Source organism: Embiotoca jacksoni, unplaced genomic scaffold (assembly GCF_022577435.1).
Source record: "Embiotoca jacksoni isolate LCO1_2020_lvr unplaced genomic scaffold, fEmbJac1.0.p SCAF_36, whole genome shotgun sequence".
In the NCBI taxonomy this organism is placed as follows: Eukaryota; Metazoa; Chordata; class Actinopteri; family Embiotocidae; genus Embiotoca; species Embiotoca jacksoni.
Window position 1 is genome coordinate 2,780,028 of NW_027185388.1, and position 24,224 is coordinate 2,804,251.

The 24,224-nt window shown below is 47.0% G+C and overlaps 1 protein-coding gene and 1 non-coding gene across 2 annotated transcripts in view; both read right to left on the minus strand.

Annotated features, from left to right (window-relative positions):
- htt (huntingtin) overlaps nt 1-23,868 on the minus strand; it is a 29,976-nt gene extending 6,108 nt beyond the window's left edge. Inside the window, 64 exon segments of the mRNA XM_069165977.1 lie at nt 121-334; nt 486-600; nt 936-1,126; nt 1,214-1,369; nt 1,583-1,715; nt 1,829-1,959; nt 2,047-2,129; nt 2,248-2,387; nt 2,483-2,637; nt 2,873-2,976; nt 3,103-3,229; nt 3,324-3,508; nt 3,656-3,757; nt 3,889-4,066; nt 4,262-4,407; nt 4,580-4,787; nt 4,983-5,105; nt 5,218-5,353; nt 5,593-5,669; nt 5,890-6,066; nt 6,220-6,399; nt 6,637-6,778; nt 6,986-7,214; nt 7,399-7,541; nt 7,636-7,895; nt 8,035-8,157; nt 8,335-8,451; nt 8,555-8,691; nt 8,921-9,069; nt 9,222-9,277; nt 9,374-9,535; nt 9,684-9,762; nt 9,924-10,147; nt 10,766-10,843; nt 10,964-11,074; nt 11,166-11,290; nt 11,393-11,519; nt 11,682-11,899; nt 12,031-12,212; nt 12,398-12,543; nt 12,676-12,796; nt 13,429-13,575; nt 13,687-13,787; nt 13,924-13,987; nt 14,103-14,242; nt 14,322-14,419; nt 14,516-14,674; nt 14,954-15,091; nt 15,299-15,410; nt 15,496-15,611; nt 15,743-15,869; nt 18,172-18,192; nt 18,194-18,573; nt 18,713-18,790; nt 19,047-19,094; nt 19,427-19,631; nt 19,744-19,922; nt 20,050-20,191; nt 20,316-20,454; nt 20,657-20,736; nt 20,902-20,961; nt 21,154-21,274; nt 21,948-22,031; nt 23,505-23,868. Of these exon segments, the coding sequence (XP_069022078.1) occupies nt 121-334; nt 486-600; nt 936-1,126; nt 1,214-1,369; nt 1,583-1,715; nt 1,829-1,959; nt 2,047-2,129; nt 2,248-2,387; nt 2,483-2,637; nt 2,873-2,976; nt 3,103-3,229; nt 3,324-3,508; nt 3,656-3,757; nt 3,889-4,066; nt 4,262-4,407; nt 4,580-4,787; nt 4,983-5,105; nt 5,218-5,353; nt 5,593-5,669; nt 5,890-6,066; nt 6,220-6,399; nt 6,637-6,778; nt 6,986-7,214; nt 7,399-7,541; nt 7,636-7,895; nt 8,035-8,157; nt 8,335-8,451; nt 8,555-8,691; nt 8,921-9,069; nt 9,222-9,277; nt 9,374-9,535; nt 9,684-9,762; nt 9,924-10,147; nt 10,766-10,843; nt 10,964-11,074; nt 11,166-11,290; nt 11,393-11,519; nt 11,682-11,899; nt 12,031-12,212; nt 12,398-12,543; nt 12,676-12,796; nt 13,429-13,575; nt 13,687-13,787; nt 13,924-13,987; nt 14,103-14,242; nt 14,322-14,419; nt 14,516-14,674; nt 14,954-15,091; nt 15,299-15,410; nt 15,496-15,611; nt 15,743-15,869; nt 18,172-18,192; nt 18,194-18,573; nt 18,713-18,790; nt 19,047-19,094; nt 19,427-19,631; nt 19,744-19,922; nt 20,050-20,191; nt 20,316-20,454; nt 20,657-20,736; nt 20,902-20,961; nt 21,154-21,274; nt 21,948-22,031; nt 23,505-23,602 (8,827 nt within the window). The 5' untranslated portion in view covers nt 23,603-23,868.
- LOC138208252 (small Cajal body-specific RNA 14) lies at nt 10,566-10,695 on the minus strand. The gene has a single exon (XR_011179077.1). It is a non-coding gene; the product is annotated as a small Cajal body-specific RNA 14 (non-coding RNA).
- Nucleotides 23,869-24,224: the final 356 nt, after the last annotated feature.

The following is a 24,224-nucleotide window of genomic DNA, read 5'->3' on the forward strand; positions in this document are numbered from 1 at the left end:
ATGGAGGTAGAAATGATGCAGTCCTATGTTAGTATTCAAGCGTCCATGCAGGTGAGTTGACCAGGTAAGCTCGACGCCATGATACGTGTCGGGTGGATTTGAAGCGGTGTCGAAGCTTACCGGTGTACATGCAGGTGAGCATGAGGCCCAGGGCGGCCATGGCTCTGTGCGGCGACGGCATGTTGACCCGGTCCACGCTGAGTTTGACCAGCGCCTCTCCGTCCACGCGGGACAACTGCTCCGACAGCAGGAGGCGCTCCAGACCGCGAAGCACGCAGTGATAGATGACGGAGGGGGTGGAGTCCTCGCTGGCCGACACCATCACACCGCACAGCTGGAGGAGTCAGAAGAACGACAACGGGCGGGACTGAGACCGGAGATGTGTTCATGTTTCACAATAAAATACAAATGTATTTTTAGACCTTATTTTTATTGTGAAATACGTGATACACATCAGGGGTTAGTTTCACCCTCCTCTCCCTCACCTGTATGACTCCAGCCATGAACTCAGCTCCTACATCCAGAGGGTAGTTCTCCATCATGTAGAAGGCCACTGCGCACATCACCAACACATGCTGCTGGTTATGCAGGTTTACACAACTACAGAACGAAGACAGGAGACACAGAGAGTGAGGAGAGCAACATTAAGATGAAATGGATAATTAGACAGGCTGGCAGGTCATCGTCCAAGATGTCAGAGCAGCACCTCGGGGGCCAGAGAGTTACACTGCACTCTTGTTTCCATCCCCTTATTAAGCTGGATAAACACTAATCGATTCAGAGATCCTCTTGCAGTGCGGGGGAGGGGGTGAGGGAGGGGTTCACGCACTGACATTAAACACATTGGTTCCCAACGGCAACTTTATTTTCATTAGAAGATCCATTTGGGTCAGTTTCTGTGTGAGGTTTGAGGCGAGAGAGCGAGAGGTACTCACTGAGCGATGGCCCTCAGGTTGGAGAGAAGGTACTCGGAGACGGTGGGGATCAGCTGTTTGGCCGTGTCATCCAGCAGGTCGCACTCCAACACGTACAGCACCCCGTGCAGGGCCCCCATGCGGCTGGGCAGGTGGGTGCTGCGCAGGGTCGTCTCCAACAGGCGACACACCGGCTCGGCTATCGCTTTGTCCTGGAAATGGACGTTTAAAAGGATTCATACGTTGCGAGAGTATCGGTACCGTCTCGGGTGCACCGTCGCACGGCAGCTCACACTCACCATGCCCAGCACAGCGGCTGCCTTGCAGATGGCAGGCACCAGGTACTGATTGAGGATCTCATCCTCTGGTGGATGGAGTTTCTGCAGCTCCATCAGGGTGGAGAACATCATGTCGAACTGGTTCCTCTCCGTGAACAGGTCCGACACCGCCAGCAGCTACAGAGAGAAAGACGGTGGAGGGGGTGAGGGAAAAGCTGGTTTTTGGTTCCAGGGCCTGTTTTTTCCCCGGTGCCTTTAACCCCCCTTCATAATCCCCCCCTCCTCTTGTCTGAATCCAAGAGTGGAGGGAAATTAAGGTCTTTGAGAATAAGCTTAGCGAAAACTGTTTAACTGTTTAATACTTTACTCATGGAAATGAACCGAGCTCACCGATCGGACCACCTCACTGATGAGGATGGTCGGGGTCCTCCTGTTACTCGGGGAGCCGGGGATCAACCACTGGCTGTAGAGCTCCAGGAGAAACTGAGAACACGAATGAATGTCCACACCTGCACGATGCTTCCTGAAAGCACACACAGACAGTAGGTCAAAGTCAGCATGCTTCTCTCGGTGTATGACGCATCTCATGTTTATTGGAGACTGAAGAATTCATGTGTAATTGTATGTTTGTCTCACCTGGAGTTGATGGGAGATAGTGGAGGGGAGGTGGGTGCTGGAGTGTCTGCGTCATCCTCTTCATCCTCACCCCACTCTTCCTCCCTTAGAGGAGTGATGTTGTTACCCAACCACACTGAATGGATGGAGACCTGTTGAGATAAAACCCAAACAGAAGTTATTGCAACATCAATTTATTGTTCCTCAAGCATCCAATTCTTACTTCCTGTTTCTCTCACCTGCCCCAGTTTGTAGTCCATGTTGCCCAACTCCCGCTCTGTGTTTATCTGCAGCAGCAGTTTCTCATGGCTGATCAGAGTCCCTGCTGGAACAAACACAAGGAAGAAATTCACTCACTCAAATAAATCAAACAGGAGGTAGATGTCAGTGTAGAAGTCGGGGGGGGCGAAGCAGTGCGTGAAGGCGGTTTTGTCTGTTACCTGCGGAGGCTGCTGACAGCGAGGGCACAGGGTCCCAGGCGTGGTACGGGTGGTGCGTGTGGATATTATCTCTCTTCGACACAAGAGCCTGAATCTCTCTCTCCACTTCGCCCCTAATCACTGCAAGTTTCCTTCCAAACCTGGAGTTACACAAACAAAAACAAACAAAAAACATATTAGTTCCATGGTTCCCTGAAGCTGCCACGCAGTAAACAGATAATAGTTTGGTAGCTACCGAGTTTCCAGGGCTTTGAGGCTCTTGTTGCGGGGCTGCTGTTCCAGACAGCTGACTGCGGGGTTGCCAGCGGTGGGCAGGGTCATGGCACTCAGCACCAGGCTGGTGATGGCCTGCACCGCTAACACATTCAACTGGGTCCGCTCCAAGTCCTCCTACAGACAAAGACAAATATATTAGCTGGCAGGAAAGACATGCAATGAAATGAAGAGAGACAAGTAGAGCATGCATGCATCCAACCATATTTGAATGAAACATACAGCCGCTTGCAGCAATAAAAGTGAGCGGTTACATGAGTGCATATGCAGGAGTGAGGAGGTTTGCAGTTTTATGAATCTAATGAACCAGCAGGATGTTTTAAACGTGAATATTTCCCAGTTATGTGCATACCTCCTGCTGTGTCTCCTCCTCCTGGTCCATGGTGATGGGTTGGGTGACCAGCACCCCCAGCAGAGTGGCCCACGTCTCCTCAAACTGAGTCCTGCTGCTCCAGCCTAAACATGAAGCAACCGCACACGAGAAAATATTTCACACTCGTAATCATTTCATATATAAAATGAATTAAGGAAAACAAGTGGAATGAAGGTGTTACAGCTGTGTGTGTGTATTTGTTTCTGTACCCAGTGTGTTGATCCGGTAGAGAAACTCTCTGAAGACGTCCTTTTCCTGCAGGAAGTCCACGGGGATCTCCGGCAGCGTCGTGCCGAACTCTCCTCCCGGCTGAGGGGACCAGCCCAGTTTCCAAACCTTCACCACACACACACACACACAGCAGTTAAACAGACGCACCGATACGTCCACGTATCTGAACAGCCAGCAGCTCTTCCTTCCAAACACTGACCAGTGGAGGTACTCGGGTGTAGCTGTTGACCAGCGGCAGTCGGGACAGACTGATCACAATGTTGCGCAGTGTCGGTGTGAGAAAAGCGGGGAATACACAGTTCCTATGGTGACCCAGGGAAAGTACGCTCTGCAGCCCTTCCACCAGCTCGGCCATGATTTCACACGCTTGCCACTCGATCATGTCTGCAACACAGAAAGTTTTAAGATGCCCTGAAGCTGCTAGTTGAGATCAACAACTCAGTAAACCCAAAAGGTAAAAGAAACCGCATGATAAGCATCAACTCAGGAAAATTATGATTATTATTATTGAATTTCTAAATGGATTCTCACGGCCGGCATGCGCTGAGTCCACCTGGTCTCCTTCATCATCTCGGTCTCCTTTTGCCTTTTTCTTCTCTGGATGCAGCAGCTGGTCACCAGGACTCACAGCCACTGGGAGGACGAGGCGGAAAATTTGATCAGCGAAGAAATGACGCAAAAAATATTAAGTCACACTGCAGTCGTGGCATTTGAGGACTTAAATCACAGAAAATGTACTCCGTTTATCCTGCTGTCCTCATTACCTGCTGCGATAGTGAGGCGCAGGCAGTATATGAGGGAGCAGGTGTGTGTGCTGTACTCTGGGGTGGAGAGCTTGTTCCAGACGCAGGGCTGCTGCAGGGCCAGACACAGGCAGGACAGAGCCCACTGCAGGTCCACACTCAGGGGCAGGTGGTCCTGCAGCAGGCGCCACACTACAACCTGGGAGAGTCACACACACGTGAGTAGAAGAAGGTGGTAGAGACTTTAAAGACTGACGATGCGAAGCATTTCTGCACTAGCTCGGTAAAGTCTTTAAGATTTCCATCCTGAAATATATCTGATCGAATCACTTTGATTTAATGCATCGATATGAAAGCGGCAACATGACATGATGTAAAGAATCTGGTGTTCTACCTCAGCGGCAGTGCAGGTGAAAGTGGTGATGAGGTGCTCCTTGTCAGAGGGAATATGTAGTGAAGAAGGTAGCTGGCTCACACTGAGCAGGTACTGGGACAGCGCTCTGCACAGCGACAGAACTCTGGGGTAGAAACTGGGCTCGTCTGAAAGGCACAACGGGACAGAAGAAGAAAATGTATGTTTGTTAGATACATCAAAACGTATTCGTTAAATGATTCAGACTCCAGTAGACAGGATGATAAAATAACGGGTCTTATTCGTTCTCATCCAATCTATCCTTCTGACTCGTGCTGCCCCTCCCCCTCCCACTCTCACCATACACGTCACCCAGCTGGTGCCAGTATGGCTGCGGTTGGGGCGGCGGCAGGAAGGACTGGTGAGGGGCAGGAAGTGACCCGGTGACCCCTGCCAGTTGCTCCAGGGTCACCTGCAAGGCAGTCTCCAACAAAAGTGACCCTTGACCCCGTGCTAACCGCTGCACCCCCATACTGAGGCACGGACACAACAGGCTGAGGTTGAACTCCTGGGAATAAGCACACAGAGTTCACATGTCAATATACAACAAAGTCCTGCAATATATTCCAGTATTTTAAAAATCTGTCACTGCACTGCAACAACAACATTTTCCAGATGTCCTTAATTTGACAGATGCTTCATGTCAGAAATAATGAACTGTACGGGGATGTTTGTGTGTATACTACATTTGTATCCGCGTTACCTTGCAGCTCATGGTGTTGAAGAGATCAGCAGGAGGTAGTTTGGTAAGAAGTTCTGTCGTCTCCAACAGGGAAACGTCTCCACGAAGGCAGCACTGAGACTTCACCAGAGCCACATACCACTCCTAAACACAGAATACAAGTTGGAGCCAAAACATATTTCATTTGTTTCCCCCTGAAATGAAAGCTGGGAATTTTTTTGTGATGCGAGTGATTTACATTTAAATTTGTTATCACCTTATCTGCAATGACCAGCTCGGGGGCAGGGGGCGGGTCCCCATCTAAGGGGTGTGATGTCACAGGAGGGGTGGGGCTGCTCTTGTCAGCAACAGTGGCTCTGAACCTGTCCAGCAGAGAGTAGAACCTCTGGTGCCTGCGACAGACATGAACACAGGATGTGACACATTTCTCCAGTTTCTCTATTCAACAGAGAATTCTTCTGACAAAAACAAAAATGCCCGCAGATACAGAATGAAAATGACATACTGAGCGAATAATGTCAAAAGACATTAGTTTTGAAAGTGCATAACTTAAACTGGGACTAATCACAAACAGTCATAGGTAAAACAAAAACTGCAAACTACGATGTATTCCTATGATGAAGGTTACTACCTCTGAGCCAAACCACTGGTCTGGAGGTATTCTTGGATCCTGTCCAGTTCCTCCACAGGCAGCTGGGCTACACTGTTCTGGAGAGCGGACGGATTAAACACAATGAGGTGTATGGCAAATAGCAAACAACATTGCAAAATTTGTACATTATTCCCCCCCCCCCCCCCCCCGAGCTTCACAAAAAGATGTTTATCTACTTTTTACAGATGTGATTATGAGTCTTATAATCCCAACAATTTCATTTTTTGAATTTCCAGGCAAACTCCTATGTGACACTAAAAATGCGTGAAACTGTACCTGCAGCGTCTCAGCCAGCAACATCTCGACCCTGCGACAGGCCAGCGTGTCCACCATGCGAGCCAAAACCCTGAAGGGCGTACTGAGCAGCTTGTCCACATAAAGCATCAGCAGGGATCCAGACTGACTGAGGTGGATGCCTTCCAAACACTGAAGAGTCTTCTTCAACATGGTTGGCTACAGAGAAGGAAATACAAGCGTGGAAGAGAGGGAAGAATACGATGCAGGAAAGGTAGGAAAGACATAAAAAAAATATACATATATAAATATTTGACTAAAATGCTCACCAGACATCAAAGTGTGCACAGATAAGAAGGGTGATTATCTTACAGTAGTGAGGTTGTCACAGCGGGACTGGATGGCCTGGATGAAGAGGCCGCTGGCCGCCGAGTTGCGGTGGACGGCGCTGATGAAGTCCTGCACCGGAGGTTCATGGGAAAGGCTGATGAGGTCGCGCACGTGGTTGACAATCAGCCAGGTCAGATGCTCTGAGTCGTGGAGGTTCTGACACTAAAAGAAAGTGATGAATGAGTATATCATTTTCTCCATGTAAAGCACTGTAGAAAAGTAATGTTGCACACAGGTTTCAGTGTTGTGTTCAAGAGCCTTGCAGAAATGATTTAATGTTTTATTTCACTGTCAGTGCAATTTTGAACATGTTTGAGGAACAATGTTTTCTAGTTTTGGCATATTTATGATTCAGTTGTACGATCACACGGTGAAATCCAACATTCTCAGCAGTCTCACCACGTAGTCACAGAAGAGGATGAGTGCACCCCTGCGTACAATCTCCCTGTTAACCATCGCTAACCGGGACTCGGGCTTCTCCTCTTCGCCTTCCCCCAAGGATTGAGGGCTCAGCAGCTTCGTGCACGAGAGGCTGTGTCTTCTGTTGGAAGGATCAGAAGAGACAGGGTTGATGGAAAAAGTGGACAATTTGTTGTGTTAGCAGAGGCCGAGTGCTTTAGGAGGCAGTTTCTCCTATTCTGGAGTATTTTCCTCTCCCTGTTTGTGTCCCTCTGAAATCCTTTCATTATCATTTCCAAATCTACACAAATAAACTTGACACCGGTGGGTGCCTCCACTCTTTTCTTACTTGGGTGTTTGATGAACCTCAGCCCACCAGGAGTAGTTGGTGTAGTTGATGATGAGGAGGACCTGGCACCAGAGGAGCACCAGGGACGGGTGGGTGGTGATGAGGCACTGCACCATGCTGTTCAGACCCTCTAAGGGGTAGAAGAGGCTGATCTCAGTGCCCGTCTGTCCGCCTCCATTCTCGCCCTTCAGCAGACGGCTGGCTGCAGCTGTGATCCTGCGAAACATTCCTGGAAAAGAAAAGAAAAGACAAGAGGGAAAGGTATGACATATTGCTTAAAAAAAAAAAAAAAAAAGGCTTGTTACGAAGCACAAAATTAAAAAAAAAAAAAACAGGCAGTGGAATTTGTGCACTCAGTGAATATTATATTACTATATATTGACAATAACAACAATCTGAAATTACTTGCTCACCACTTTTGAAGACGTGTATTAAACACATGAGCAGCGTGCCGAGCTGCTGGCAGTAGAAGGTGTGTTGCTGCTCAGTGATGTCCACTTTAACCTGCCGGGTGGAAATGTCATCCAACAACACACCCACCAGCTGGAGGAGGAACCTGGAGGTAGGCGGGAACGACACATTTCAAGTCAAAGAAGAAAAAAAAGCGCTGTAATCTAAAACTCAAGCAGGCGATGAATACTCTCACTAACCTGGCGAAGGTTTCCTCAGGCGGAGCCTTTTGCGCTTCACCGTTAGCTTCCTGGCTGCCGAGCGTGTCAGCAGCGGGCGGGTCGCTGGAGAAGGGGCTCGGCTGATGCAGGCGGCGGATGGTGAGGCAGGAGAGGAGATGTGGGGAGAGTGACAGCTCGTGGACCCGCGACAGGACGATATCCTCGGTGGACTGGGAGACGAGGACCCGCAGCACCGCCAGGATACCGGACACCCACAGCTGGACTGTAGCGACAGACGCCTGGAAGAGCGAACGTTTGATTTCATGTCACACTTTTTTTTTTTTTTTTAAGTCTATATTTGTAACAAAATGTAAATATTGCGTTAAAGTGGATCAGCAAGTCGAACGTCTGTCCACTCTATCAGATGAGATGTCTCACCATGGTGGCTGGGATGGTGAACATACTCTTGAGCAGCATGTCTACAGGTCGCAGAGAGGAGGGCGCCACCGTCTCAAACAGAGTGTTCAACACTCCCAGAGCCTCCGGAGAGTCCAGGTGCATCTGTGAAGACAAATAAATGCATTTAAATAAGTTGTCAGTCATTTAAAGTACATATATTACACCTTCATTTGAATGTTAACGTGTCTGATCTTACTGGTTAATAGCCGGGTTTGAATATCCGAGTGAAAGAGGTTGCTAATTGTAAACATGCACACATGCGAGGACATGTTTTCGTACCTGCTGCCTGGCGATCATGGGAAGAATGACATCAGCAATCTGTCTGGACAATCTCTTCCACTTGTCTTCGTTCTCTTTGTGACACTGCTGCAGCACAAGGATGAACATCTCCAACACCTAAAAACGCAGACGCGAAAGTACATGTAAGGAGAATGAGAGAGGCTGGAAGATCTGACGACGTTGGCCGGCTGTGTCTCTTCGCATCATCGAGTTACCGTACCTGATGGTGCTGGACGAGTCGGAGCAGCATGGACACCACCACCTCCTTCTGTGTGTCCAGCTCTTTGCCTGCATCGGCTTTGTTTGAGCCCCTCAAGACAAACAGGTCATGAACTATTGGCTGCAAGGCAGGGATGGCTGTAGAGGAAGGAGGAAAGGAAGTATATCTCTATCAGTTATTATATTTAAGTTAATTATGAGGATCACGACAGCCAGAGAAAAATAATAGGGAGATTAATAAAAACATCTTTAAAAGCAGGAAAAAAAATGAACCTCGAGTCCCTGAAACAAAACAAAACAAACTGGAAAAAAAGAAACACAAGTGGGAGAAATGAGTGCGTGTTTGTGTTGCTCGTGTTCCTCTCACCGTGTGTGACAGCCTTTCTGCCGCTGGCCATGATGCCGTCACACAGCTGGATGATCTTTGGGATGCTGATAATCTGCTTGGAGTGATAGCGCTCATAAGACAGCAGCACCAGGAAGAAAAAGATGTTGGGAATGATGGCCTCCGAATCTCTGTGCGTGAAGTGAAACAGTTATTTTAGTTTTACGTGACAGCTTTGTAATATTTAAGCCAACAGACAGCGAGTGGAAGCAGGCTTTAATCACGTACGAACAGTAACCACATAAGATTTCTGAGACTGATGTTTAACAGTGAGAAAACTTACCTGAACTGCCCGACTTCAATGTACTCAAACTGCTTTAGGACGAAGCCTATGAACACCTGAAACATACAGAAATGTCTCAGTGAGCTAATATACATAATTTTAAGATATATGCTTGCAAAACATTTGCATAAGTGTGCTTATTCTTTTTATACCTGATCCGAGTCCAGCAGGCAGTAGTTGACTCTGAGCTGCACCAGCTGGGCGAGCAGGTCCAGCACTTGTCTCTGCAGGGCCACAGAGGTGCTGGTGGTGTACTGCTTCAGAGCTTTGATCACCAGCGGCTCAAAGAGTCGGATGTGGTTGTGGATGGCGTTCTGGGGGAAAACAGAGAGAGGAGGATCACAGCTTTCAGATCAGTAGAAACCCACGTAGGCAACGCTTGTAGTGATCTCCGACATATTTTTTTAGATGTTCACATGTATAATCTCGGTATGAAAAAGCAGCAGGATGACGCAAGTTTACCTTGTCTCCTCTGTTACGTGTTGCATTTGCGATGTTGGACCTCAGCTGGTTGGAGGCTTTTTGCATCACATCAAACCATCTTCAAGTGAAGAAAAAAGGAACGTTTTTTTGTTTTTTTTTAATCTTACATGGGCACATCTATGCAAAAAGTTATTGGTATCAATTCATCTGGACGCATGTTATGTCATATCATGCACACAAATGTGAACGCCTGCTTCCATCTGTGTTGCTGGAACTCACCCCGAGGTGTCCTGCTCATGTTCAGCTTGTACCATGTTACGCAGACTTGCGTCGGCGAGAGCCTGGGTGAAGTGTGTGTACGGAGCCATGAAGCAGTAGTGGTAGAGGCCGGGTCGCAGGCTGGAGGAGCCCAGACGGAGAGCCTTGCCCTGGGAACGACTCGGTCCACTCAGGACACCCTCATACTGGGAGGCCAGGTTGGTACCAAACAGGGTCTTCAACAACTGAGGAATAAAACATTTTTAAGATTCAGGTCGTAGAAAGAGCTAAACAGAACTTTCTTGGTAGTCTCCCACACTGACATGATATTTGCTTCTAAGGACGTAGATAAGGGGAGTACACAAGAGCTAATGTGGCTTTAGTTCAGCCCTGCTACCAAGCAGGCTGTCCCACCCCGTGAGGCAGCAGAAACACATCATCATGGCTTGAATAAACACAGGTTGGCAAACAGAAACCCGTTTCTCTGAAACTAATCAAATCATTACATTTTACCATCGTTACTCTTGTGCGATGCTGGCCTTCCCCTTCCCTTCATTCTAGTTAGCATTTCTAAGAGTCCGGGAATTTATTAATGTTAAAAACTGAATACTGGATAGTCATCCAGAAAGGATAATACTATGTGTCCCTCTCCACATAAATATGGATGTATGGAACCATCGCACAGGGAACCCAACGCCTTTACAGGCCCTGTCGGCAGGAACCAGCCTCACTCTGCGTGGAGTCGCACCGGTTGCAGCACACTGCTCAGTGCTGTAGCCATCAAGACCGCCACACACGGAAAATGTGACAGTAGAATAAACTTAATCTACAAATTCAGAGATGTGCACACACAGATTACTGACCTGCTGCACACAAACAGTAGCCATGGTTGGTTCTCTGGAGAAGCAGGACTTGAGGTAGCCCAAAATTTCCTCCACACACTGACAGAAAAAAAGAAGAAGACATTATTACATTCTGTTGATTCCAGTAAGAATGGACAATAAATCTGAAATCATTGATATTGACACTTTGAGAATGTCCAATAGAGAAATCATCTTTACCTTGCCGATGTCGTGAAGTGTGGCGAGCTCCAGCAGCTGAGACAGAACATCTAACGTGGACCGCAGGAAACTTCCAAACTTCTCCTGGCTGCTGTGGAGGTCCAACGTCACCTAGGAGACAGCAAAGTACAATATTTCCCACCACCACTCTTCTGCAAAACATCATGCAACACTGTTGACGTGAGAAGATGTGTAGTCTGACCTTGTAGTTGGTGTGTGTAGCCTTCAGCACGTCGTAGAGCTTGAGGTACGGGGGCAGGTGGTAGAAGCTGCCAAGGGTGGTAGATTTGTTCACGGCTGTTGACCCTGTGCCGTCCGCTGGCCTGCCTGCTCCCAAACAAAACACAGACGACAACTTATGAAATATTCAGACACTCATTAGAGAGGTGAGCCGTGCCGGTGTCGGAACATGGCGGGGTGGGCGTGTACCTGTGTTGACCTCGTTGCTTTTCTTTGGGCTCATGGGGGCGACGCTGGGCTCAACACCCTCCTTCTCCTTGCCTTTCCTGCGGATAGGACTGAGGGAGGGGGTGTTGCTCAGGGAAGGGAGAGCAGCCTAAAAGAGTAGGGAACAGAGTACAAAAAAACTCAACACTGGACTTCCTGTAGATGGAAGTTGTAGTCAGGAGCAGATAAATGTAAAATGTGGCTTAAATATTCACTTTGACTAGGAGCCAATCAAACTAAAAAACACAATCCTTCCTTCCATCAGACTTGCCTTAACAGCTGGTCCTGGTGGAGTGTCGTCCAGCACATGGGCGCAGATGTTGAGCACCTTCATCAGGTGGGAGAAGAGCTGCTCCACCATGACCACCAGGGAACGTTCTGACAGCGCCGCCCAGGGTTCCTCCATCTTGTTTGGGCCTCCACTGGTGTTCCCACTGCTGCCTTCCTCCTCTCCAGCCCAGGGGTTGCGCATGCATTTAGGAGCCACAGCTGGAAATGTGATTAACAGACCTGTTAGTCAATAACAGGACATTTGTTTTGCCTGGAAACTTGATTTGAGCAAAAAAACAGTACACGTCATTTCAAGCCACATGGGGGAAATCTTCTTGAGGATTACAAACCAGCAAGCAGGTTGCCAGAAAGCAGGAGTGCATCTTGATGTGAAGAGAGATCCAGCGGAAACCAGGCAGAGGACAGTAAAGAGAGCACCATGTTGGCCATTCCTACTGTCAGAGTCCTCCGCTCGGTGTCTGGTGCAGATGAAGTGGTTGAAGATGAAGGAGCAGCGCTGGGCTGAGACAAACTGCAGAAACAGGGGGACAAAGACAGAAGATCATCAGCCAGAATAAAAGAAAAGAAACTGAAAATAAAGAACAAGAGGAACTTTTTTTCAGAAGAATAACATACCCATGGAGGCATTAAATAAAATAAGTAAGAGATCGAGGAGTTGGGGCGGGGGGGGGGGGGGGGGGGGGGGGGCACACCAACCTGAGGGCTCTGCCTCTGCTGCGGTTCAGACTAGAACGGGAAGAGAAGTGGCTGCTGGAGCTGACGTAGCCACAGTGCCAGCCGGTGCTCCAAGTGCCCACCGGAAAATTTGAAGCCAGGAGGCACAAAGCCTCACAGCAGCCGAACTGCAGAGAAAGACAGAAGAATAGGGATTCAAAATGTTACACAAAGAAAAAACACGACACGGACCAGAAAGTTGCTGTAGAAGTAGGCAAAAAAATGTTTTTTATCGAAATGCTAAAAAAGAAAACACGTACAGTTAGGGCTCTGGAGGTGGACGAGGTGAAAGCGTGAGAGACGGCAGTGACAACTCTGGACAAGTTGTTCTCCAACGTGACATCGGAGACGGCGCTGGACAGGTTGAAGCCTCGGTACGTCCTGGAACACAGAAAAGGTCAAAGGTTGCTCTGAAGTTGGCTCGTACACTTTTGCTTGTTTGCAAACACTTAGTTCATAAAACAGTTTACATGGAAAAGACATTTAACACGAGAAGGCAACAATAATTGGTACAATAAGACACACTGCGGTGTGTCAAACTAACAAACCTGATAATGTTGTAAATGGGGACGTACGATGCTCATCTGAAATCGTTTATTTTGTATTTTTCAAGGACTCCACTACATGAGCTTTGCATGAGTCACAGTTCAAAAACTCCCTTTTTATTTTATAAGACCCCTTTATGCAGTTATATTCTGTTCACCCTCCGTCTGAAACATGCAGCTTTAGTTTCTGTCTCTTTAAGGCTCCCTCCCTTAATATCCCAAACTTCCAGATGTTTTGACCCCCTGAGACTGAGCGGGTGGATGGGTGTGCCCGGACCACATGACCATATGAAGAAATCTGTGTTGAGTTGATGTCATCTCTTTGTGAACTCAATGCTCAAAGCAGTTTAAACCGTCAGCTATTTTTTCTTAAAAACAACAACAACAACAAACTTGTAACTCATTATTTTCTTTGGTCACATGTAATATAAACATTATCGTAACATTACTGTCAGAGTTGGTGTTTACCTTGTGATTGTGCTAACGGTGAACTGGGAGGGGGGTTGTGCCTCATGCATAAGCAGCTGCAGGTAGACTGAACTCTGGTCCCGGGCGATCGCCACGACCGGGTCCACCTGGCCCTGGTCGCAGTCATAGAACAACCTGGGAACCAGTCTGGTAGAGAGACGGGCGCAGAGACGAGCGACGGGTCAGAGGACAACGAGGGAGAGTAAATCCAGAGATGCATGATATAGCCAACACGCTATGTGGAAAGATATCTTGTACCTGCTGACAGTAGAGGCGGCCACGTGTCGCACTCTCGGATCATCATCTCCCAACAGACGTATGACCACATCGTTCAGGACTCGTTCTTGCAGCCGCAGCCGCTAGATAAAGGAATGTGAACACATTCAGGACCACAGTCAGCAGCTGAATGTTCACAAGTGGAAATGAGACGCCGTGCAAGTGTGGTCGAAAAACATTTCAAGACATGTATTTTGGAAGGTGGACAGGAAGATTTACCCCAGTGTAGTGATGATCTCCTTTATGCAACGTCTCAGTTTTCCTCTCCAAGAAATTAACTAATCTAAAACACAGGAAAGAGTGAAAATCTTTACTGGGGAATCACAGCTTATACATTGCAAATTTAAACATTACATCCAACAAGCATGGAAACATATAGGATATTAAATTCATCCTACCGGAAGTCCAACTCAGCCAGAGTTTCCAAGAGCTCAGTGCGAACGAGCCAATAGGAGGAGTCCCTCAATGCAAACAGGTCTATGACCAACTGCAGGCCGAGCTCACTCAGGGTGCTGCTGCACACGGTCATGATGCAGTGCTGAGACACACACACAAAAAAAACAAAGATCAGACTCACAAACACAGATCACCGACACCTTCGCACGGATCTGCCTTACCCTCACTGCAGAGCACGCCATCTTGCAGGTGACGGAGGATACGTCTTTCAGAGTTTTCCGGAGCAAAGGTACCAAGTCCACCAGGGACACAGGGTTACCTGGAGGGCAGGTGAGACGAGCACCCTTTATTTATACTTTCTAATCTTTTTACATTGTCTGTGCCAAGACAAACACACCTCGGCAAACACACTAACCTGTTGCGCTCTGCACACTGGCCAGCCAAGTGTGTATGTTGTAGCGTGTTTTGGTGAGTGCGGCCTGTATGATGGCTCCACAGAGGATGGCCGTGGCCCCTCTGATCTGGGGGTCCCCGTGGTCGATGAGGCACAGGACATCACTGATATACTGCTGCTCTGCAAGGACGTAGAAAGAGAGAGAGCAGCGTCAAAGACAGAGCTAACGGCACATAAATACCGTTGTCAATTTATGCAATACTTAATATAACTGGTATATTTCTAAAAAAAAAAAAAAATTAGTTTGAAATAAGACGTTCCTATGTAGGATTTCAGAAGTTGAAACCGAGTGATTTTAGCTGCGGGGGTGGGTCCATAAAACATTTAGCTAAAACTCATACCAGGTGTAAAGCACAATCTAAATAGGACAGTATTAGGATTTTTTTTCCCCCCTCCTACCTTCTACTGGGAGGCCGTCCAGCGGCTCCAGGTAGAGGGAGTTAAAGAAGGCTTCAGGATGCAGCGCTGCTGCGGCTCCAACACAGCTGACCGCCAAGGCCTTCACACTCACTCGCACCTCTTTGTCAGGAATCAAACCTGAAAGTCACAAAGCAAATATTGGCACATAAAAATATATTTTTTTTTAAAAATGCGCACTGATAAGGACACCTCAAATAAGTTTAAAAAGAAAAAGTAGAGTAGTGGAGAAGCTGTCTTTTGCTGTTGGAGACTTGTCATCCGGAGTTAAAGTTACATTGAAAAGCATTTTTTTTGTCATTTTGAGCAGTTCAGATTTCCACTCACCATTTTTTTGCCCTGTCAGCAGGAAGGAAGCAGAAAGAAGCCGCACACAGTGCACCAGTGGCTCCACCCCCTTGTCTGTATAGTGTCCAATCGGACCCTTTATCCGTGATGGCTGACAGACAGACAGAGCAGTTACATAATTAGATGCAGAATCATCTTGTCACTTCACGGAGACATTTGTGTGGGTGTGACTTTACCTTATTATCAGGTTCGGGTTCGGCGGGTTCGTCCTTTGGTATGAAGCGGTCCACACTGCTGTCTGAACCCTGTCGGTTGTGACCTCGGCCTTCGAAGAGATGAGGCTTGCTCAGAGCTGCACACAACACAGACACAATAACCATTGGTGAGGCCTTATAGCAATAAGCAGAGCCTGCCTGTGTCTCTGTGTGTGTGTGTGTGTGTGTGTGTGTGTGTGTGTGTGTGTGTGTGTGTGCATAAACACACCCAGCGCTGACTGTGCGAACGGTTCTAGGGGTTCTTCTTGGGAGGAAGATGGTGCTCCTTCATCTTCTTCATCCTGTAGTGTTCCGATCTGCATCCCAGAGTACTGACTCTCACTGCCATCCAGGACCTTATGCAGAAACACACACACAAAAACAAAACATCTCCAGCAGGGAACAAAGCTTCATTTTAAAAAAATACGCCAGGATTTCTCTCGGTTTGAAATGCAACTGCATGCAAAGGGTACCGAAGTAGTTTCGACCCACTGAGTTAGATTTGCTTGATTGACATGACAAATGACTAAAACAGCAAGTCAAACACACATTCTCCTATTGAAGGTCTACTTCATCATGCTCGGGTCGACACAACTGGAAGCAAATCAACTGCATTCAGGAATAAGCACAGGCTTGAGAAGTTCTGCAATTGTGGTCGACACAATCCAGAGGAAGAGCAAGCTTTTGATCCAAAATGTATTATCCCCTAAATTGTTTTTACTAAGATAAACTACTCCAAGCACGTGATTTTTAGGTCATTTACATGATCTTTTACAGAGAACTTGTTTGCCGACAAGTTGTCTTTGCAGCAAAATAATAATAATTTAAAAAAAAAAAAAAAAAAAAATCTTGGTTGAAATATATATATTGTCTTATTTTCCAGGTTTGGCTTTCGCTGGAACAAAAGCCTGTCGCAGCCTCTCCAAATGATAAGAAAAATAATTCGGGAGCAGCTCGCCTTCATTCCTCATACTTATTGCAAGCCAGTAACATGGGATGTCAGGGTTGGTAGTTTTTACAAATGTCTTTCAAAAGCATCTGGTCTTTGGGAGGGAATCACTCGCAATGAGGAAAAGAGGGGGGGGGGGGGCAGGGTTTTAACGCATCGTCATTGACAACAAGAGGAGAAAAAATTAACAAGCCGGGAAGATTCAGTGCATAGGTTGAGACGAACAAGCCAACGAAAGGAGAAAGAACGAAGAAAGCCTTTCGAGACAAGCAAGCCCCGCCCACTATGTTGAAAAGTGTCCAATCGGCTGACCTTGTCACTAGTGCTAGAGGAGGAGGTGGCATAGAAGGAGGAAGAGGAGGAGAAAGAGAAAGAGGATGACGAAGAGGAAGCGATGTAGATAGAGGAGTCGCTGTCTGGGGCGTCGGGACCCTCGGTGGAAGTTGGTGAGGGTGGGGACGGCTCGGTCACCCGCGGCAACGGAGAACGCGACTGCGACGAAGTGAGGAGAAGGATGGAGGAGATGGGGGCCAGACCATAGAGGTAGAACTGTTAGAAAGGTTTTGTGGTCTGTGATTGACTTCACGATGTAACAAAAAAAATGCTTTGTGAGGACCAATTATAAAAGTATAAAATTAGTATTATCTAATGCATTTTGTACTTCGATAATTACTTATTGTAGAAACCATATTTCCTCAAAAATATAAGATTCTATTTTTCTTCTGATGATGTTTTTGAAAGAAGTGAATATGGGTTCCTGTGTTACAGAATCAAATTTAAAAAGCTTTAATGTTGCTCGGCTAGAAAGTTTCTTCTTTAAAAGTCCTCTGTCCTGAAAGCATTAGTGCGTATTTCTTGCCCAGTTTTCTAATAACCAACATGTTTTACTGCCAAAAAAAAGAGAATAATTCCTGAGTAGTGAAAGGAGTCAAAAAAAAAAAAAAAAAAAAAAAAAAAAAATCTCCCAATATTTTTACACCAGCGTCATGATCAGGAGAACAAAAAGACTGTATGACAACTATTGACAGTGAATCAATCCAAAGTCTTCTAAAACGTGGGCGACTGGTTGCAAAGTTTGCTTTACTGAAGTATTTCATGATTCACTCTGATAAACTGTATTATGCAAAAAGGAGTGTTTGGAAAGAGAAGGTTCATCTTATATTCTGGCAAATGTGCTATTAAATATAACTGTCATACAGTTTTCCTGTGGGATAAGCCCACAACAAGACTAGGGCCCTAATTCTTTGTTCTCTATATTTTAAGCTCTGACATAATTATCATCATTTTGATTTCAAATTGTACCCAGCAAGATAGATTTTTCCAAAGCACCCAGTTGCCACCAAAAAAGTCTGATGTTATTACTACATAGCATGAACTGCAGCATGCTGGTGGCTGTAGGGGACTTGTTAGAAACATGCAGAACAACTGAGAAGCTCCTCTAATGCTTAAAAAAAAAGTGAAGGGAATGGAGGCAAGAATGAAAATTAGTCCACTCTACAAAATGTAATTCTATGAAGAGTAGCAGTGCCGTTAGGGACGTTAAGGGTCATGGTAAATTATAGCATTAGACGGTAATTAAATCGGTTATTGTCAAGGGAAGCACGCTGTCTCTCTGTATTTCACACAAACAGACAGAAGTAATGAACTGTCTGTTCAAGCTGAAGTCTCAAAGCAAATTAAATGTCAGTTGCTTGTCCAGTCGCACTGACCAGTTCTGCTACATCTGAAGGGGGTGACGGCGGAGTCCGGGCCCTCCGTGGTGGTCTGGGAGGAGTCGCTGGGTGGAAGCGAGCGATCATTAGTGCTTAGTAGTGTGCCGCCTTCTCCCAGGGGTCCTCCTTCTGGAGTGGCGTTCTCCGGCGTGGTGTAGTCGGCCGTCTCCGGGGTAATGTTGGCCCCGCCGCTGGAGCTCCGACTCAGCATTTCCTCCTCGTTTTCATTGGGTGACTCGGGAGTGCCCGACGCGGACGTCCCGCCGCCGCCGCCTTGCTCCGAGGAGGCGCTGAGGTCCACGGAGTCACCGGGCTGCAGAGTGTGCTGAGAGGAACGTGGCTGCTCGGTAATGATGTCGACCTGAGCCGCAGAGGAGCCGTCCGCACCGACGACCGACGCTGAAGTCCAACAAACACAAAAAAAAACGGTATTTTCATTTTTTTTTTTTTAAATATATTTTCTGAGGTGTTGACATCCAGTTTTAGACTTTGAAGTTGCTAATTACTTCACATTTGCCTCCAGGTGGGCGCTTCTTACCTGTGAAGGCACCAGGAGTGACCTCAGTCCTCTCGGGGTCATCCTCCAAACCATCCTCCTCCCCAGAAAGTATTTTACCTGGAAAGAACAGGTGTATCATCAACGAGAGACATCGGCATCAACACCGCAAGAGAGGGAAAGACACAAAAGCCCAGGTGGGGCAATTTACATCTGACTGAGTCCAAGATATATATAAAAAAATGTAACTTTAACAACATATTAAGAATTTAAAGGTGAATCCACTGCCTTAAATGACTCAGTCGAAGGTAAAGATGCCCGAGCCCTGATTGAAACATCGGTAGACGTGAGCAGAGGAGATAAGTAGACTAGTCACCTCTCTGTTTCCTGAGAAGGAGTGGACTGCAGGAGGACCCTCCCCCTGCTGCGAACGGCAGGAAAATAGGAAGCAGAGACAGGAGGTAGGTGAGGAGCAGAAAAGCGGCAAAAGCTCAGAATTGTAAGACGACGGGGGAAATGAGTTAGGAAGCAAAGAAAAAGGCCATGAACACAGATCGGAGCAGAAACTAGACTGAAGCACCGGCACGGATTTCCTAGCATGATCAGGGTAAGTAAATGAATTATAAGCCACCTGAAGCAGATAAATTGGCGTCCAGAGCGCTAGGTGACTAGCTAAATACTTTAAAGCCCATATTACGTCTTACAGCAGGGATAACGAGCTTAATGAGCCAAGTCCTAATTGTTTGATGCGATTACCAATTAGCTCGAGGATGCTGCCAGAGCGCGCGCGGCTCTCGATGTCCTGGCGGAAGACGGTGCCGTGTGCAATGCTGCCGGCGGTGATGAGCATGTGCAGGAGCTCCGGCGGGGGGGTCCTGAACACCTGCTGCAGGAGCTCCAGAGCAGCTGTGACCACGTTGTGATCCCAGTGCTGCGTGTAGTGCAGGGTCAGCTCGTACACCTTCAGAACACACACACACACACACAATTATTACACACACACACACACACACACACACACACACACACACACACACACAAACTCCCTCTTTGATGTACATAGTCACTCTCACCTGCAGCAGTTGTTCAGGTGTCGGCTGAACATCAGCCTCTTTTCTCATGACTCCAAAGCTTCCTTTGAGGCTGGTGGTGTTGACTTGCTGCTGCAGGAGGGGCATCAGGTAGCGAAGGGTCAGCAGCACCCCCAGAATCAGGTGGCTGGGATGTTCTTCATCCACAGGAACCACCAGGCCTGGAACAGGATAGAAAGACACGGGGTTGTTTCCTACTGTAGCTAAAACCAATATATAACCAAATGAACTCAAACGTTAGCCGAAATAAGAAAAAGTAGTAAAGTAGAAAAGGAGTGGGCGACCTACCCAGCAGCACATTAAGGAGCCAGGTGTAGAAGTAGCTGGTGCGTCTGGAGTGTTGGCACACGCCGACGGCCGAGCTGGCGGCCGTCCGTCTGATCGTGGGAGAGCTGGACTTCAGGTTGGCCACGAAAGACTTGAGCAGCACCTGGAACAAAAGTGACGAGACCAACAATGAAAGTGAGCTACCAGGATGTAAAGATATGCTGGCGCCCGGACAGATATGGTTGTTCACTACAATAAAAACGTAGCTCCGTCTTAGGAGTGGATACCTTGATCTCGCCGTCATTGGCAAAGTGTCCCAAGCACGCCATGATCTTGGGCATTGCTGCAGCCAGTGTCTCCTGCACCGTCTCCTCCTGCCGCTTAGTGATTCTGGAGAGGCACGGCAGCAGGTTGACCAGATAAGGTCTGGAGAGACAGTGAAAGGGACAAGTATGAAAACACGACAAAAAACAAATGACAAACGAGCATTTCAAAAAGAGTCAGATTGTGTTACCGTCACCAAAAGAATGTAAAAATTCTGCAGGTTTTTTTTTATTTATTTCCATCTTCCACTTGATTATGTGAATGAAATAAAAATGCCATTTTTCAGGTATGCGCGTGTTCATACCTGCATTTCTGCGGTCTGATGAGGTGGGCGAGCTCAGCAAACCTCCACAAGGCTGCCCTCAGACTCCGAGAGGCACCGTTCTACAGAGGCGCACAGACACTCGTTAATAAAACTACATCTGCTATCAGACTCATGCTTTAGGAAAAACATCAACATTTTTCACACTTTAAGTAAGACAAATTTTAAACCCCAGTAATTCATCTGTGAGAACAGCAGTCTCCCTATTCAGACCCATGTCTCATTACCTTTTTAATTTCTTTGTACAGCTCCAGCTGCAGTCGAGGCAAGTTGGAGTCCATCAGCGCCTGAAGATAAAAGTCAAAAGCAAAATGAATGATTTTACAACATCAACAACAAAAATGGCATTATTGTTTTAATGTATATTTTGATAATTATTCCTCTACTCATTTGTCAAATTGTATACCAACTGAAAATGTATTGATGATCAATTTATTGTTGGTCTAATAAAAAAAAAAAAAGAAAAAGATTCTGCTCACTTTGATGATTTTGTTCAGGCACTCATCGGCTACCATCCGGACATCTGATTCGCTGTCATCACTGCAGAGCAGGAACATCTCCATGGCGATGCCAAGCAGTTTCTGAAACTCTGGGGATGTTCTGTTCCCAGGACCATAGAGACAAAAAGTCAGACGAATATTAGTACACATAAACATGTTAAGACACCTGCAGCCTTTTAACATGAACTCACTCACACAAAAAGTGACCATCAAGGAGCATTAGGACTTTTTTTCCCCACGGAGGACATTTTGGCATTAAACACTGATACCCAGTTAAAGTCCTAACATGTAGGAGCTCTATTTGTTAGTGTACTAATAAGTAAGTACGCCACCTGGAACCAAGCATGAGAGTGGCAAAAGCACAGTTGCAAACGTAGGCTGTATATCTAAAGATGGACGACACGTCACCACTTAGTGAAGCCAAAATATCAGAGGAATCGGTGCTGCCATCATGTGCAATAGCGGCCGGGTGGGCAGACGTGGTTTGGATGTCCCACTCCTGGTCACTACGTCACCAGGCATTCATCGCACAACCTGACATGCGTCAAATGGATGTCGTGGAGTCTGACAGATTTCATCGACTCCGTCTCACACGGCGTGACGTGCAGTAAACGTATTCGTTGTTGTCGTACCATGTAAACATGCCCTTCCTCGGACATTTGATTAAAACAAAGCCATGCGTGTACTTTTTCCTACTCTGGGGGAAGTCCTAAAAGATTAGTACAAGATTTGACTGAAGCAAAGCAGATTTGAGTTCAAATGACAAGAAATACCTCAGTGACTGAGCCACAATGTTTTCACATATTGTCAAGCAGTGGGTCACCCTGTCCTTCTTTGTGGTGGCTTGCTCCTTTTTTCTGTGGAAGCATGAGGAGAAAACAGAAGACAAGCAGAGAGAGATCAGGCCGAGAGACTGAGGCGATGCCTTCGTGAAATTAAGCTGCCGGAAGTCATGGCAGCTCTAAACAGGATCAGAATTAAATCTTTTGCTCGTGGACAAAAAGAAGTCGTCTCCTCAATGGATAGACAGTGACACACCTCCCCTCTGTAGATGCAACAGAAAGGACCTGAACTAAAGAGAGCCCCAGGTGGCCACGAAAAGAATCACAGTGTACATTTAAATCAGAGCCAACAGTGAGCTGTGATTTTTTTTTTTTTTAAAGGATAAACTACCTTTTCAAAATTATTGTGTCAAGACACTGAGTGTAAAACTCACAAGACGACAATTTGAGACCTATTTATGCTTTAACTTTACATACAGCTCCAGCCTCACATGACATAAAGCATATATCAGAGTAACAGACTCCAGCAGCATGAAACCGGTCACATCCGGTGGGATTTATTTTTAGGATAAGTACGTTTTTCAGTATCACTGATGGGACACAGAAAGAGACATCATTAGGGTACCGTGACCTCATTCACTGGTGCGTGAATGAATATAAACCTCCTCTTCAAAAGACTTCATGCAGATATAATAATAAACGTTGTTCACAACAACGTGGAGGTCTCCCATGTTAAGGCACGTGGTCGGAGGTTGAAGCAGGTCACATATTGTTGATGATATTAACTCGTGTCGTGAACCCGTCCACGGGCCTTCTTGTTGATGATATTAACTCGTGTTGTGAACCCGTCCACGGGCCTTCTTGTTGATGATATGAACTCGTGTTGTGAACCCGTCCACGGGCCTTCTTGTTGATGATATGAACTCGTGTTGTGAACCCGTCCACGGGCCTTCTTGTTGATGATATGAACTCGTGTTGTGAACCCGTCCACGGGCCTTTTTGTTGATGATATGAACTCGTGTTGTGAACCCGTCCACGGGCCTTCTTGTTGATGATATTAACCCGTGTTGTGAACCCGTCCACGGGCCTTCTTGTTGATGATATGAACTCGTGTTGTGAACCCGTCCACGGGCCTTCTTGTTGATGATATGAACTCGTGTTAGTCAGGAAGGCCCGTGGACGGGTTCACGACACGAGCCCGTCCACGGGCCTTCCTGACTCTGTCACAGCTGCGCGCGCATCTTCTCCTGTGATGGCTGGTCCCGAGCATTAAAACGTGCCAGGCTGACGATCACGTTAACGTGAGGCGGTAGAGACTCGATGCTCGGCAACGAGTCGATCTAAACAACAACAACAACAACAACAAAATGTCCGAGAAGTTTTAAATCGCCGCTGAGACCCGTCGGCGTCACGAGCAGCAGCTCGTCTGTTAAACCTCGGGAAGCTAACGCTGCTAGCAGGCTAAGCTAAGCGTTTAGCCCAACGGCTGTTCAAACTCCGCTGGACCAACAAAAACAAACAAAAAACAAAAAAAACAAACACACTCACTGTCTCTGGACGAGCTCCTCGGCGGTCGGCGGTCCCTGCTGCTGCTGGAAAGACTTCAGAGACTCGAAGGCCTTCATCAGTTTCTCCATCGTGGCCATTTTAACGAGCTCGGCCGGACGAGCTAATATTTACTACGCGAGCTAACCAGCTAGCACAGAAGCGGCGCGAGAGCAGGAGGCGCGTCGTGCGGCGAGAGTGCTCACACCGCTCGCGACGACTACCACCGGCTCCCCACCTGCTCTTCTTCAGATATGGCTCTTATTCGTTCACAATATTACTCCGAAATGAACCAAATGTTGGTTGACAACGAGCCATCTTTGATGCAGCTTCGCGTTCCCCCCCCCGAACCAATCACACCAGGAAGTGGCATATATGACAGCTTGCCGGAGAGGGGCGGGGCTTGCAACGACAGCGGCCAATCAGACTGCGGCTATACACTGACTGACTCGCTAAAGAACCAATGAGTGGCTGGTACATTTTTTTTTCTTTTGTTGTTATTGTTGCTGTCACGGGACCCATGAAATCCAGACTGCAGGACAGATTTGCTCAATCTTTAACCTTTTTTATTATTATTATTACGAGTGGACGAGTAGGAATAAAGATGAAAAGCACTTGCAATGCTACTGTACTTTATTAGCTTATTAATGGTAATATCTCTGAAAGACAATGGCAAGAAATCTTTAGTTTTAATCTGTAATAAATTCCTATATAACGGTCAAA